Source organism: Babylonia areolata, chromosome 3 (genome assembly GCF_041734735.1).
Source record: "Babylonia areolata isolate BAREFJ2019XMU chromosome 3, ASM4173473v1, whole genome shotgun sequence".
Classification (NCBI taxonomy): Eukaryota; Metazoa; Mollusca; class Gastropoda; order Neogastropoda; family Buccinidae; genus Babylonia; species Babylonia areolata.
Window position 1 is genome coordinate 17,293,525 of NC_134878.1, and position 16,913 is coordinate 17,310,437.

General features: G+C 44.5%; 1 protein-coding gene across 2 annotated transcripts in view; it reads right to left on the reverse strand.

Moving 5' to 3' along the window:
* Window positions 1-16,913, reverse strand: part of LOC143280477 (uncharacterized) — a 21,604-nt gene continuing 4,691 nt past the window's right edge. Inside the window, exons 1-6 of one of the 2 annotated variants that reach the window (XM_076585131.1) lie at window positions 10,353-10,449; window positions 7,317-7,667; window positions 6,299-6,487; window positions 4,215-5,116; window positions 3,300-3,686; window positions 1-2,526 (exon numbers count right to left, since the gene is read on the reverse strand). In XM_076585131.1, coding sequence (XP_076441246.1) covers window positions 158-2,526; window positions 3,300-3,686; window positions 4,215-5,116; window positions 6,299-6,487; window positions 7,317-7,612 — 4,143 coding nt within the window. In that variant the 5' untranslated portion in view covers window positions 7,613-7,667; window positions 10,353-10,449 and the 3' untranslated portion in view covers window positions 1-157. Of the gene's footprint in view, window positions 2,527-3,299; window positions 3,687-4,214; window positions 5,117-6,298; window positions 6,488-7,316; window positions 7,668-10,352; window positions 10,450-16,913 lie in introns of those variants that run through there. The other variant, XM_076585130.1, reaches the window with a different exon arrangement.

A 16,913-nucleotide genomic window follows, 5' to 3' on the forward strand; every position in this document is an offset into this window, starting at 1 on the left:
GGCACACCATGGGGAAATGCAAACAGGAAAAGTTTTGTAGCTGACAGTTTCCTTTGATACTGGCCTAACCAACAAGAAGAATTTCCAACTTGTGTGTTCTCTGAACTCAGAACAAATATGCCCCTTTTAACACGTGCAGAATATGCCTGTCAGAAACTCAAAGCCAGTATTTCTGCTTTTCCAGGACAATAGCAAAAGCAGCGGTTGGCGAGTTGCGATTCTGCACGTCAGCGTTAACGACTGAAGCAATGGCGTTTGACTGTGGCGTGGAAGCGACGTTCGTCACAAAATGACCCGTGTCGGCGAGATCTGTCAGTGCGTTGTTGTTGACACTGTCCTTGTCAGGATAACCAGAAATAACGTACAGGTGGCTCACGTTGAGGTTGTTCAGGGGCAGAGATTTGTACTCATCCATCGTGCTCGGGTCGTTGGCGTTCTCCAGGTCAGCCTTTTCTGGGGCATCTCTGACCGTGGGTGTGGGCGGCATAGTGTCTCCCGAGGGAGAGTCACTAATGCTCATTCGACCGAAAGCGCTCCGGCGTTGGTCACTGCTGTTTTTGTCCATGTGAACATAATCGTCAAACTCGTTGTCCACAGGGATCTGACGCGACACGTTCCGTCTCCTGGTGTCGGCACTAAAGTCGTCGAAAAGCGGCCAGCCCGCGGCGAAGGACGAGGTGGACGTGCTGGCTGAGGGAGATCCGCTGTTGCCCCAGATGAACTTCCGGTTGGCCCGCCTCTCCTCCTCCTTCAGCGGGGTCATGAGCGGGGTGCGGGGCTGGCTGGGGGAAAGGTTGTCGTCCAGTTCCGGCGTCAGGCTCCAGATGCCGAACAGTTCGTCAGCGAAAGCGGTGGGAATGGTGACGTCAGTATACACAGTGCCCAGCTGCTGCCTGCCTCTGTCCTGGTCCTGCTGGTTGGTGGTGGTGGTGGTGGTGGTGTCGGTGGACACGGAACTCCGTGGGAAGGAGCTGAGAACCTCGGCCAGGATTTGCGAGTCTGTCCTGGTACTGAGCAAGCTGCGATGGTCATTCACTTGCCCTTTTGGGGAATGGGGAACTTGCTGACTTGCTTGGGGCAGGGTCATCTGTTGGCTTGGTTCAGGTTTCGGCTGGAGGTTGGCATGCGGGTTGTGTCTGTCACCTGACTGAACCAAAGATGGTGGAACATTTCTGTTCCGACCACCATGCAATAGTTCATCAAAGAAGGAACCACCCATATTGATGTAAGCATGGTCTTCCTGACTCCTCACCCTCTTCAGCTTGGTTCTGGACACTTTGGAAGACCTGTTGTCCAGCGTTGAAGCCATCCGCTGAGGACAGAAGCTGGCGTCGACACCCGCCTCATGGTTGACGGCAGGAAAAGAGGCGGACATAGCAGAGGCTTTGAACCCCATCAGGTGTGGTACGGGGTAGGTGGTACTGAACCCGTATTTACTTGACTGAACAATGCGATCATAACCATAACCGTAGTTTCCGATATTTCCACCAGTCACTGAGGAAGCCTCTTTCAGCCTGGCAGGCGTTCCTTGGCATGTGGGTGGATGATTCTGCTCAGCCAGTGTTGCTGGTGGCTTGCAACTGAACAGTTTCGCTGGATGGGGTTCTGATTTCATTGTCTTTCTCTTACCATTTAAGTCCATGCTGCCCTGATAAGGTTGGGAGTCAGCACTGACAAGAAAATCCCCAGCTTTAGAAGTGCGTGATTCCCCTGGGGTACTGGGCCGATGTCTGTGCGTTTGGTGTCCCACGTTTTCCTGATGCACACTGACCTGGTGTTTTCTGTGCGCTGGGTGCCGACTAGTCACCTGACACCCGGAAGGACTCACCAGATACTGAGGAGAAGCCATTGCTGGACTGCTCATCCCAACACTGGACACGTTCACAGCAGTCTGAGGATGTGCACAAGTGTCTGCCCCACTCCTCGTGTCTTGCCTGGGGATGAGGAAAAAGCCCTGTTTGTGCTCAGAAGTTATCTTCTCCTTCCTCTTCTTGCCCTTCAGGATCCTGGCGCGGTGCAACTCAGAAGCGGACTTGGGGATGTGGGGACTGCTGGGCTCCTTCCTGTGCCTGGCTCTGGGCGTGGGGCCAGGAGAACCCGGGTTAACCATGACTTTTTCTTCGTTATCTTTGTCCGCGTTTTGTGCATCGTTTTGGTTCCCCGTGCCATCTCCACACACCTGATCCTGTTGGTGACTGCCTCTCCCTCTGTTGGCGTCTTCAGCTGTCCTGTCCGCTTCCTTGCAGGCTTGTTCACTGTGCGCAGTCTCCGCAGTTCTTTCTTTCGTTTCGTCAGGGAGACCCTGTTTGTCTGCCTGCTGAGCCGGAGAAGATTGAGGAGGTCTGAAGTCCACGGGAGCCCCCCAGGATTCGCTGATGGAGCTGGATACAGTCTGACTGCCCCTGAGGTCGCTCACGTGACCCGAGGTGACGCTGCTGCCCACGTTGGGCTGCATGGAGGTGTTGTCTGAAAAGTTCTCCAAGGCCTCCAGGATGTTGGCCTCTGCAGAGTTGGGCTGACCTTCACCTGGTGGACAGGGCACGCACAACATATCCGTGTGTGTGTTAAAGACCCAAGAGTTCATTTACACACAAATGCATTCCACGTACATGCTCTTTCTCTGTCGGTCTCTCTGTCTCGCTCTGTGTGTGGGTGTGTGTGTGTGTATGTGTGTGTGTGTGTGTGTGTTAACGTGCGCTTACTGATTTCTGCATAAGCACTGGGACGTTAAAGAACGAGGTGGTCAGCACTGATGCTGACCTGGAAAACAGGAAACATCTCCACCCTTAACCCACCAGGCATTGCCAGGATCTGATCCAGACATCACAGACCTAGGAGACAGAGAACTCCGATACCTTGACCACTCGACTACCTCGTCCAGTCTTGTCCTTTATCCAGACTCTTCCCAAATATTGCCAACCCACGTTGTCAATGTCTTATAAAACTCTAAAGTGGTCGATTATGTAACAAACCAACTATTGTAGGAAGGAGGTTTATGATTCCCTTAATTCTGAATCGATAACAAATTGGTTCTTTAACAAACCAACTATTGTAGGAAGGAGGCCTATAATTCTCTTCATTCTTAATCGATAATATATTGGTTCTGTAACAAACCAACTATTGTAGGAAAGAGGCTTATAATTCTCTTCATTCTTAATCGATGATATATTGGTTCTGTAACAAACCAACTATTGTAGGAAGGAGACTCGTTGTTCCCTTAATCTTTAACCGATAACACTGACCCCAGCGACTACAACCCCCTACAAATCTGACACGGATTCAATCTTCACAGGGCTGACCTGGCCACGAGGGCGAGTAGAACGCCTTGGTGCTCGTCAGGGGGTACTGCGCGTCCGGCATCAAGGGAGGGAACTGCACACGGCTGGCGTGGAACCGCGAAATACTGCTGGGCAACGACAACGTCTCCGGTTCATCGTCCTCGCTGTCCTCCTCCTCGTCATCGTCGTCAGTCCCGCTGTGGATGGTGGTGTGGTAGCTGGGGGTGTCCGAGGACGAGGCGGTGGTGGTGGAGGGCAGGAGGTGGCAGCTGGCGCGGCGCCAGGCCAGGGACACGCTGCTCATCATCTTGATGGACGACACGTCCGGACCCACCACAGCAGACTTCCGGTGAGCCACGGAGTGACGACGTCTGGTGTGGTGGCGGCCTTGGCCAGACTGGGTGGGGTCTGAGAGAGAACAGAGAGAGTGTTTACAGCACGACTGACCGCAAACTGGGGTTCAGGTCTGGGCTGACAGGAACAGGGAAGGAGAAGACAATGCAGACACATAATTAAAAAAAACAAAAAAAACTAAACCAAAACAATCTGCCGTGTAACAGAGACTGAGTGAACGAACGAATTCATTAATTTTGACGAACAAAATGGTGGGAAATTCGCCCTTCCCAGACATCCACTGAATATCCCCAAGTCACCACCCCACAGACACATAGATAATTTAAAAAACAATCTGCCGTGTGATCAAGAATGGATGAACGAACAAATACATTAATTCTAATAAACAAAACGGTTGGAAACTCACCCTCCCCAGACATTCGCTGAACATCTCCAAGTCACCACCCCACAGACATATACAATCCGCCGTGTAATCAAGACCGACTAAACGAACGAATTCATTAATTCTAATAAACAAAACGGTTGGAAACTGGCCCTTCCCAGACACCCACTGAACACCCCCCAAGCCTCCACCCGACTGACCCGAGTGCCCCCCCTGGGTGGACATCATGCTGGTGGAGTTGATGATCCGGTGACTTGAGCCCTTCTCTCCTGTCCCTCCCCCGGGCTGACCGTTCACAGTGCACGATTCCCCACAGGACGCCGAAGACCCAGGCTCCACGTTGTCAGCATCCGCCGAAAAGAGCGGGTTCTCCAGCCCGTGGTAGGACCCCCGCGTGTGGGAGGAGGGGCTGAGGTCGGGCAGGGTCAGGTCGTGCACCTCGTCGTGAGAATGCTGAAGGAGACGCTGGTGAGCCGGGTCCTGGAGGTCGCCGCGCGGGTGAAGGGTGGCCGGGTGGGGGGGCTGGTAGCGGGGGGCGAGGTGGAGGTGGTCGTCGAGGGAGTGGGAGGCCAGCCGTTGCCTCTCGTGGGGAGGAGTGGGACGGACGCCGGGGTCGTGACAGAGCAGCTGGTGGTGATGGTGCCCGCCGCCCGGACCCGCGGCGCACTGCCGGCAGTGGAACCCATCCGGCATCCCCAGCACGTGCGTCGCCCCGTCACTGTGGCCGTGCTGCAGGTGGGGGTGATGCTGGGCAACGCCTTGCGACGGGAGGTGCTGGGTGCTATGGTAGTAGATGTTGTTCTGAAGGTGGTGAGCCATGTAGTGCTGACACATGGCGCAGTACAGCTCTTTCCCCACGTCCCCAACACCTGCCAGATGTACCGCCTTCTCCGGCCCGGCTTGGTGCACGTCGTGGGCGCTTCCCGGTCCCGGGGCACACTTGGCCATGTCGGGACCGTTGGTTCCCGGGATCTCTTGGCTGGGGGCGTCCTGGGACAGGAGCTGGATCCCCCTTTTGTCCTGCATCCCTCTGTCTCTTGAGAAAGCCGTGTGGCGATGGTGATGGTGATGGTGATGTTCTCCTTCTCCGGGATAGCGAGGCCTGGGAAGAAAACAACGATGTCGGTTATGCTGCTTATGGCCCGCATAGAGCATGCATGTCATGGATCAAAAGGTTAAACGTGCAACACACACACACACACACACACACACACGTGCGCACACGCACACAAGATTCAAGAATCAAGAATATTTAATCCTTTCACCCCTTCGGGGGCATGGAGGATATATAACAGCAACAGTATTTTACACCAAGATTAAACATAAACAATTAAAATAACATAACTATCAGAAACAGAATACAAACTAAATGAAACACAACATAAATGATGATAGTATTTTTCTGGTATTAAACCTCAGGATAGATCAGATTACGTTGATCGTCTTTGCAACATTACTTAAGATAAACCAAATTGTCTTGGCTGCATGAAATAAATTACACAGAAAAGCCTCTTCCAACAAGAAAAATTAAACGATCGTTGGCCCTTTTCTCGCTGACGCGCGCGCGCGCGTGTGTGTGTGTGTGTGTGTGTGTTAACATCTTTTTAAATTACAAGTTGTACGTCATAACCATGTAATACATCATTTACTTAAATGAGGTCACATGAGCCACCATGTAAACATTTGTTGTCCTTTCAGCATCAATGATCTGAAGTAGATAACTCCTTTGTGCAACACACACACACACACTACACACACACACACACACACACACACACACATACATTTAATAAACCAGGTTCGAATCACGGCTCAGCCGCCGATATTTTCTCCCCCTCCACTAGACACTGAGTGGCGGTCTGGGCGCTAGTCATTCGGATGAGACGATAAACCGCGGTCCCGTGTGCAGCATGCACTTTGCGCGAGTAAAAGAACCCACGGCAACAAAAGGGTTGTTCCTGGCAAAATTCTGTAGAAAAAAATCCACTTCGATAGGAAAAACAAATAAAACTGCACGCAGGAAAAAATACAAAAAAAATGGGTGGCGCTGTAGTATAGCAGCCCGAATTTCACACAGAGAAATCTGCTGTGATAAAAAGAAATAAAAATACAAATACAAATACACAGGACCTCTGTTTATCATCAGATAGGCATCCGAGTAACCATACGCTCAGTTCGATTTCCCAGTCAAATTAGAGAAGGCATATCTTGACGGACACTGTGTGGCAGATAACCATTCTGCCACCTTCCTGTAATCTAACCCTCTTGTTGCCATGAGACCGACCTGCCGACAGAGTCATGTCGTTCAAAAGGTTCGTGAAGAGGATGTCCAACACCTGGGACACGACCACCCGCCGGCCCAGGAGGACCCTGGTGGACTTCACGGTGCAGCTCCTGCATCTCGATGTCTCCAGGAGAATGGTCTGCTGCTCTGGGCACCTCTCTCTGCCGGGAGCCCGTACCACCGGGGCACCTGAGTGAGGGAAAGAGTGATGAGTCTGTGTGGTTAGAATGAGAGAAGAGAAAGGGACGCACGGCCAAAAAGGAGAGAGAGAGAGAGAGGAGAGGAGGGAGAAAGAGAGGGAGAGAGAGAGAGAGAGAGAGAGAGGGGGGGGGGCGTGGTGGTGATGGTGGAAGATGGGATGTGGTGGTGGTGGAAGATGGGATGGTGATGGGAGGGGCAAACGTGAGGTACACGGAAAATTGAGCGAGTTGACGACTTGGATACAAATAAGACACTCAATTCCCCCCCCCCCCCCCCAAATGTGAAACATCCACACATACATACCAACGTTCTTATGTCAGTACGTACGTACGTACGTACACACACACACACCACACCTCACCCACTACAGTAGCCCACCCCACCCCACACTTCACTATACACACCACACAGAGTTCCAGTCACTTGCGGTCCATAATTCGCCGCAGTTCCGCAAACTCTCACAGACACACCTCCCCACCCCACACCCAAACCACCACACCCTATAAACACCACACATCACCCACACACACCATATCACAAAAGACCCAGTCACATGTGGTCCTTGATCCGCCACAGACAGGTACCACACACACACACACACACACACGCGCGCGCGCGCGCACGCACACACGCACGCGCGCACACACACAATACACACACATCACGCGCGCACACATACATACATACACACATTCAAACACACACACACACATTATACATACACTCACACACACTCACCACCACTACATCACACACACACACACATACACACTCACACACACACACACACCCCACCACCACCCCACACCTCACACACCTTCGGTCCTTGATCCTCCACAGACAGGCCGCCGTGACGCCCACCATCACCAGCACGGCCAGCATGACAAGGGGGGCAACCAGGGTCCAGGCCACCCCCTTGCTGATCTCCACCGCCTCCTCCCCCGTCCCGTTCCCCTTCTTCCCGTCCGCGGGGCCCGGGGAGACCGCCTCCACCAGCTGCGAGAAATAGTCCCTCACCGACATGTTGTATTGCTGCGCCACTTCCGCCCGTAGGCTGTCGGCCATCTTGTCCAGTTCGTCACCGCCGCCGCTGCTGTCAGTGCGCGACGCCATAAAGTACGCGGCAGGGGCTGTGGAGGAGGCTGCGTGACCTTGGTGACGTCATCATCTGGCAAAGATTCGTTTCGTTGTTTTTTTAAAATTTATTTTTATTATTATTATTTTTTTTTATTATTATAGTCTGTTCATCTAAGATGATGGTGTTAGGCTGAACTTCTGCCAAAGAGAGGCAGGATATATGCCTGTGTGTGTGTTTCGAGGTTAGTTTACACCAGTGACTCTTCTAAGATAACTATAGCGCTGAACCAACAACTGGGAGCCAGTTACAAGTGATAATATTCCACAGGGGACTGAAAGGTACTTTTACTCATAAACCCAAGATTAAACAACTGCAGACCGTAGAGCAAGCAATACCGGCTCACTGGATGAATCGGGTTCTGAGATTAGAAAAACAATCAAATCCTGCGCCTATACTATGTCTCTGGTTTCCAAGCGAACGAAAAAGAAGAAGCATTAAAACTATTTGCCTTGCTCCATCAGATATTTGAGACCTTGATACACATTCAAACAAATACGAAAATACACATCAAATCACTTTAATGCAAAAATCTGAATCAGACAGATAGCTGAACCGCATCAAAAACAAATGAAAATCAGCAATGGATCCAGTTCAGCTTTCAGAGAGAGAGAGAGAGAGAGTGCAAACGTGTGTATGTTCCGCCTTTCAGTTCCCCCTTTCTCTCTCTCTCTCCCTCCCTCCCCGACTTTCCTTCATCCCACTCTCTTCTCTCTCTCTTGAAACTCCCCCGTCCCCCTTTCTCTATCCCCCCCCCCCTCTAAACGAACGAAATTACATACATACATACATACAGACAGACAGACAGACAGACAGCTTGACTGATTACTGATTGTCAGGAAAACTTTGAAAGACTGGTCTCACACGGAGACAAATGGAAAACGGCCTTCCACCCCCCAGAGTATCTCTACTGTTCATCCAAACACGGGTCTGTGGTGAGGCAGGCCTGTCCATGCAGAGGGTAGCTGTGGACGTATATAGGCTCTCTTTTACTGAAGAGGTCAGTGAAACACAGTAGTTTGTCAACAACTTCCAATGCAACCCTACTGCCATCATTTTCTGTTAATCCTGCCCCCCACCACCTCCCTGTAGTGTTACATCATGATACCAAGTACAATGCTTTCAATTCCAATTGTGTGTGTGTGTGTGTGTGTGTGTGTGTGTGTGTGTGTGTGTGTGTGTGTGTGTTTCCTTATGTGTGTTTACTTGGCTGGTAGATTTGGTCTTCTTTCACCCTGTTTAAAAATAAATCATGTTCGAAGTGTCTTCTAAGTTGGTAGAATTTCCCCCTTTATTTTCCATTGTAATTTTCTGTATCTGGTTTCAAACCTTTGTGACATGGAAGAAGGGAAAGACTCCCCCCTTCCCTCCCAGCGCCCCCCACTTATCATTCAAAGAGGGTATGGAAGAAGACAGACACAGACAGACAGACAGGAGGAATCTTTCCATCATTCCGATCTCAACTCTGTGCAAGCAGGAGATGTATCATCTTCATAAAATCTTGAATGCGTCGTAGTGGCCCCGTGTCGACTACAAACGACCAGGGTATACATTGTCAGCTCCGATGTTAAAGGTCGGTTTTCATCCTACATATTACCCTCCACTGGGTTAACTATATCTCTCGGACTTAGCTTTGGTCTACCATTGACGTGCATCCCAAGCTGTAAATTTTTATGTGATGGATCAATGTTATTATGGGGGAAAATCTCACCCTTTCTCCCCGCTCGATATGTTATGGTATGTTATGAAATAGAATCTCTCTCTCTCTCTGTCTCTCTCTCAAATGCGCACACACATACGCGCGAACGCACACACGCATGCATTAGTTCAGCTGTATGTCTGTACTTTAGAACTGGTACGATCAGCTGTGCTGATTAATAGTTAATAATGATGTATAAACAAGAAAACAATTATATAAAGTGATGCATACAACCTGATTTTGAAACACACACACAAATCCTGAAAAATATCTAAAAGAAGAATCATTTTTAGCATTAATGGAGCACATTAACCCCGATCGTCTTGAATAAAGCTGATTTTTTTCATATATTCTTATCAAAAGTTGTCATTTATCAAGATTTATCATTAACATTTGCTGTCTTGTAAGTCTACAGTCTTTTCTGAACCTGAAAATATAAATGTTTATGTAGATGCAAAAGTTTAGTTTCAGTCATTTCAGTAACGCTACCATCAAAACTGCAGGATCGGACATGCAGAAAATAAGCATTTACCTCAGAATTTATGACACTGGTATTCAGCCAATAACATTAACAGCCAACTAAAAAAAAACACCTGAGGTCTTCTGCGTACTGTATAGATCATATATGAAGAGTTTTGGATATGAGAATGCATTAGTGGCAATTCTACACGGGTTCTAAAATGCCATTTTGTGAGATTGGCTAAAATCGCGGAATTAAAAAAAAAAAAATCAAAACGCTATTTCTCAAAAAACTATTTGATATATTGCTTTGAAATTTGGTGTGGCTTCTTACTTTAATGCAATCTTTCATACTTGCAAATATGAGGCTTCTGCTATGAATTTGAAAATTTGGCTGGACCTACAGTCTCAAAGAGCTGTGTCTGGCTGTTTCTTGTCAACAAACGGACCCCGACATTTCAAATTCAAGCGCAGAATTTTCGTAACCTGATGGCCTTGTCAGCTTGATTTAAATACAAGATATTTCCCTATGCTGCCCACATAATCACAGGCGTACTCACCGTATTAGTCGTCTCTCGGAGGGACAGTTGACGATCCCATGAAAATTTCCAGAAGTGAAAGCTGTCAGAATGACGGTTTCCATACAAAAGGTCGAAACTTTCATTGATGTCCGCTCACAATTTAAATGAATGAAGACAACTGGGAAGAAGTAACCACTGTCGAGAAGAGAAAATAAGTTTAAAGTTAATGTTAAGGCACTCCTTAGAAGCAATGTATTCCTCTTGTATCGACTGTTTGGTGCACAATACATTCACGTGTATTATCATATGCACACTATCATCTGCACATTGTGGCTTCGGCTTGATTTCTCCTGGTGAGAAAAAAGTTTACAGAAAGTTTTGTCGGTGTCACTTGTTGTTGACAGCAATTTATCTCCCTTTGTGCGTTTTTTGACCATGAACTCAAATCAGTGTCATGCCCAGGCGGAGTGTCATACATCTGCACGTGAAAAGCGTGATTTCCGATCGTCAGGTCAGCCCTGCGTGGGCGTCGCCATGATTGGTTTGAAAATATTGTTTTATTCGTCAATCGTACCAGTGTAATATAAATCACATCGGTGCAAGCTGACTGGCTTAAAACTGGCTGTGCATTGATGAGTTTGCGCGTGTCCAACTGTAAAATAGCTCTCTCTCTCTCTCTCTCTATATATATATATATATAATATACACCAATGACAATTTGTGCATGTCCACAAACAAGTGGATACGCTTCATCTATTGAAGGAAAGTCAGAGTAAGTAGCAAACAATAACATTCCTCCAAAAGATGAAATAATTCAGTTGATAATATAATATTGGACCTTCCTTTTGCAAAGACATTTACATACAAAGAAAGAGTTGTTGGGTTGAAATCTTTGGCCAGATTTCTGTCTGGGGTATAAAAAAAGCGTTTGTTCGTTCATAATCAAATTACCGTCCGCAACAACAGCAACCAAACTTCGTGGTCCCTATAAGTTACCGTTTGAATGATTGAGAAAATCTGATAGCCAATGGAAAACTTTGTCATGGATGATATATGTCCCGTTCAAACATGTTCAAGAAACTCGAACGCGCTTTTCATGGATTCACTCAACAGTTGTTTTCCCTAGATGCACACCACTTATTACACAATGTGTTTGGCTCTCTGATGAAACGGAGGCCTGCTTCGTTCGTTTTCATCACATGCACGAAGCTGTTCATTATATCAAATAGGCCTTTTTAGTCTTTTGCCTGAAAATGCGATGAATAAGTCACCCCTGTTGGAGAATGAACCTCATTTCTAATTTGGATAGCTTCCAATGGGAAAAATTCTTTTATCATCATTCTTTTAAATTATTTCGTCTGCTTTCCACTTGATAAGAGTAGTTCAACATGCAATACTCTCACCATTTTTCACTTGTTAATTCGCTCTGCTAACATTCCCCTGGTCAAACTTTGGAGTATCACTCAACATCGTCCCTTTGCCCAGCATTGTTCTGCTGCTTCATATCATTTATATTCTGCTAATCTTGAAGGCTTATTCCAAAGTATTTCCGATTTTCGTTGTGTTGTTTGGATTTTTTAAATGTGCGTTTTATTTAATTGTGTGTGTGTGTGTGTGTGTGTGTGTGTGTGTTATGTTGGTACTGAAAAATGAATAAAAATGTTTTAAAACGTGTTAGTAAGTAACCATTGATTTTAATGCAGAATCACAGTTGGCTGTCTTTTTGAGAAACATGCATTTCACAAAACAAAATTTCATTTTCCACAGACATTTTGGAAAGTTCTCTTCAAGCAGGGGAATACCAGTAAGATACAGCACGTCATGGAAGCAGGCACATGCCCATGGCACTTCAGTCAGGATGCTGCAGAATGCTCAATAAAAGTCATGCAGAAATCATGCAGTTTTGAGCCGCGTTGTCAGTGACACAGTAGGGGTCGTTTCAAAGCTTGAAAGGCCAAATCTCCATCCACTTCAGATAGCTCTGCTTGATGTCGCCAATGCATCTGATGGCTGAAGAAATGGGACACAATAATCACTCCCACTTAGGCAGTTTTTAACTATTTTGTTTTAGGAGAGGGCTTCAGTAGATCAAAATACTGTTTTTGAAAAGCACAAAGTGAACTTGATGTCAAAAGTTCTGGAAACCCGACCACCAAAGAGAGGTGAACACTTGTTGATAATCAGGATCTGTCCTCAAATGGAGAGAGAGAGAGAAAGAGAGAAAAATCAAGAGCAAGAGAAAATCACATATACAAACTATAACCAATATTCACTGTCCCAAACTTGTGAATAGTTTTAATATTTTAATGTTTCCCAATAATGATACCAGTGATACAATGTCAGTATTTCATAAACGCATGTCATATCTAGAAACAAAAGATATTGAACTTGGAACACTTTTGTTAAGTACATAAAATGAAATAAAACTTTCTTCAAATGACAAAACACCCGAGCGGTTTCTCTCTTACTCTGGTACACACACATACTCTGCATCCCCATATTCAATCTTGCACACACACATTCTTGCATACATATACACATATACACTCTGACATACACCTGCCTAGGAGCTTGGTATTTCTTGGAAACACAAGCACCAACTCAAGCCTTCCCTGAACACATTTTGATGCTTACAAATCCAACAGATATGTTTGTAAAATATTAAAAAGAAAGTAAAACACACACACAACCAGAACATCAAAAATGAAAAATGCACACAGCAAAAGAAAAATAAACACTCAACACCACCTCCTTCTCTTCCTCTCTTGTAAAACTGAAGTCCATAAATAGGAAAATAAGATAAAAGACCACGAACAGGAAAAAGATAATAATTTTGATTATATCTTGAACATTAGAAGTAAGAACACAATGGAATGCTTCTCTGTATGATAAAATAGGTGACATTAAGGGAACGTAGCACCCTGACATATCCAAGATAGTCAAACCAGTGTCATCTCCCCTCCAGGCAAAAAAAAAACCAACAACAAACAAGAGAGGCAAGGCCTTCAAGTCTCACTTGTGATACACTAAAAAAAAAAAAAAAAATCGAATCGTTAAAATGTGTTCTGTATTTGTTATTATAAAGCTTCGGGTAAAAAAAAACAACATTGTATGAAGTGAAAAGGACTTCATTTTGAGCAAAGTCAAGGCTGCAAATTTTTATGTTTCATCAATTCAAGGGTACTAACTCTCATGGTTTATTATTTTTAACTGTGAATTCCGACTGATTCTGTGGATATTTTTATGGCAGTTTGGGGCATAATCCAGTAAGTGATGAGGCGTTCACAAATCTTTCTCTTGATAAAATTAATATTTAACAGTCTCCTTCTCCAACTTTCCATCACATGTTATCATGTATTGTCGATTGAATATAGGATTGAATGGGCAGGTCAACAACTTGAAACACAATGGCGTTGTTTGCGTTCGCGAAGAATATGAGCACGCGCTTTGAATATGTGTATGTGTACGCAACTGATTTTTGCCATGACCTTTAGGGCTCAGCCAATAGATCTATAAAGTCCACTCGTAGTATTGATTTTAGTATTTTCCGAAAAAGACCACTTAGGCGAATGAACATAGTGAAAGCCCTGTACAGAGTAAAACACGCAAGCTTTTTATGTATTGAGTATAATTTCAAAATGCAATGTTTAAGATGAGAAAGATAAGTTTAAAGCAAATTAAGCCCCACAGCATTAATTACAGATTAATTTCCCTTTTTTACTATCTGCACCAAAGGCATGCAAAATAAATATAACTTCCATACTTAGCAACAGAAGTTCCTGTTTGAACAAAAAATGATAAAAATGACTGTTCTTGTTGTTGCGTCAGATTATCAGATCAAAGTGCCAAGTTTAGAGAATAAAAAAATATAACAGTAAATTCAGTTTGCATATAATTTGGCTTCTTTTTTTATTTTTTTGTGCCCATCCCAGAGGTGCAATATTGTTTTAAACAAGATGACTGGAAAGAACTGAATTTTTCCTATTTTTATGCCAAATTTGGTGTCAAATGACAAAGTATTTGCAGAGAAAATGGCAATGTTAAAGTTTACCACGGACACACAGACAACCGAACACCAGGTTAAAACATACTCATTTGTTTATGGAAGTATTTTTTTGTGCCCATCCCAGAGGTGCAATATTGTTTTAAACAAGATGATTGGAAAGAACTGATGTTTTCCTATAATTATCCAAATTTGGTGTCAACTGACAAAGTATTTGTAGAGAAAATGGCAATGTTAAAGTTTACCACGGACACACAGACAACCGAACACCGGGTTAAAACATAGACTCACTTTGCTTACACAAGCGAGTCAAAAAAACACAAAAAAACAAAAACAAAAAAACTCTTGAATATGAAATCATATCATTTTAGTATCTCACACTTGGCAGCTTGAATGGATTTTTCTGAATGCAGTTTTGTCAGAATGTGTTCCAAATCACCATATGTTGTGCTGTGTCACTTAAAAGTTTGAGCAAGTATGAATGATTCTTCACAAGCAAAGGATGCATGACAAATAGTCCACCATACACACAGCCGTCAAAAACGCAAGCTTTGTAGCGAAAGCAAAAAAACCAGAAAGAACAAGTCAAAAGTCAGGCCTGGAGTCAACACCTTTGCAATGGAAGATTGCATTAAAACATCAAATCTGGTAGTCCAAATCTCAATTCTGATGAATTTACATGTCCAAATCCTGAATTCTGAAGCTTGAATCATGAAATATCTGGTCTGGACTCTCCCATTTTCCCATCAAATGAACACAAAATAAACAAAACCAGTCCTGTACAGGAAACATCATAAACATGTGCACACATCCCAATACACAGAAACAAATTTTCAAGACAGGAATGTTCCAAATAAATGAAAATCTGACCCAATGCAGTTCTAACACTTACCAATATTCATCAGCAGATCTTAGATCACTGTAATTTAGACAACAAAGTTTGTCACAACACAGTGACAAATATTAGTGGAGGATCTGAATGAATCAAATCATTTAGGGACATCTAGTAAACAAAAACAAACACACACTTCTTGAACAATTTGTCCACCTAAGTTAAGCCGCTGACATCACGCTATTTATATCTTCTGAAACTCTTCCATATTCCTGACACACTGCAAATATATTTTGTACTAAAATCAAAAACAGATCCATCAATCAACTTACGATAAAAAGAAAGAAAAAAAAAGTAAAACCCTATCCAACAATACCTGGTCAGGTCAATGATTTACTGTCTGCCCTTCTTCAAGAAAAACGGAAAGAAAGAAACAACAACAAAAAACCAAACCCAAACCAGAACAAAATCAATGAATAACTCCCCCACCCCCACCCCATCCTGTCATGTATACATGACTGTTCTCCTCACACTTTAATGTGTGCTAACCTTCTAGTTAAGTTTCTGAGGAGCAGAACTGACAAAATTACACCTTGAAAAATAAAACAAGGAGAAATCCATGTTACTATCTGCATAACATACAAGGAAAAGCCCACAACAATCTACATTACAATCTACTTTTATCATGAACTGTACATTTGCTTTCACTGTCAAGCAGGGCCAGCAACACTGAAGCAACAGAATCTTTACAAGCCTGGAATTTTCATTTTTGTGCACAAATACTGCAGGTGTTTCGGAGTTTATGAACCTTTTCTTTTCTTTTTCTATTTTGCATGTGTAGCATTAGCCCTCAGAGCTACAAATATGTCAAAACAATAATGTGATTAGACAAAGGTTTCTGCCATGGAAAATTCTAATGTATTTTGTGAATGAAGTTGTTTGAAACTAGTTGTTTGCCACAGAGTGTGAGGCAGACTGGTTGAATGCTATTCAGGTAAAAGGCCAGTACCTCACAGAAATTCTCCTCTTGGAGGATATGAAATACACTCAATAAATCCAAAGCCAAGCCCCGACTATCTGGGAACATTTGTGTTTGAAGCTCAAAAGTTGCCTTTTACTTGTCTACTGTAGGATAACTAAAGCTCTTTGACTTGGCTTGTGTCTGAATACCAGCATACATGTAATACTGATACTTATGTCTGAACATCTGGATTATGTTTTAAACGAGAGTATTTTTTTCATGAGTGTTTATTCAAGAGTGATGGTTATGAAATAATAAAATCAATAAACTTCAATACTTTAATGGCAAAAATACACTCTGAAAAAAAAAAAAAAAAAAAACACAGCAAGAAACACTCCCCTCCAATATGAAGTAGCTACTGTTATACAAGTACTGGGGAATTGGAGAATGATGCAATGTCATTTACAAATTGTTTCATTCCCAAGTAACACAGTACAAGTAAGACAGTGACTGTCCAAATCTTCCTCAAATATATCTCAGACAAGTTTCTGTCAAAAAAGTGTTAGGTCTAAGCATGAGAGACCAAGATACAGTTTCAGTTTCAGTAGCTCAAGGAGGCATCACTGCGTTTGGACAAATCCATATACGCTACACCACATCTGCCAAGCAGATGCCTGACCAGCGGCATAGCCCAATGCGCTTGATACAGCATACGTCAACAAGAAATAAGAAGAAAGTCACTGGTGAAACGCCTACTGATTGCTCACTAACATTTCTCCTCTTAAAGATAATGACAGAAATTCT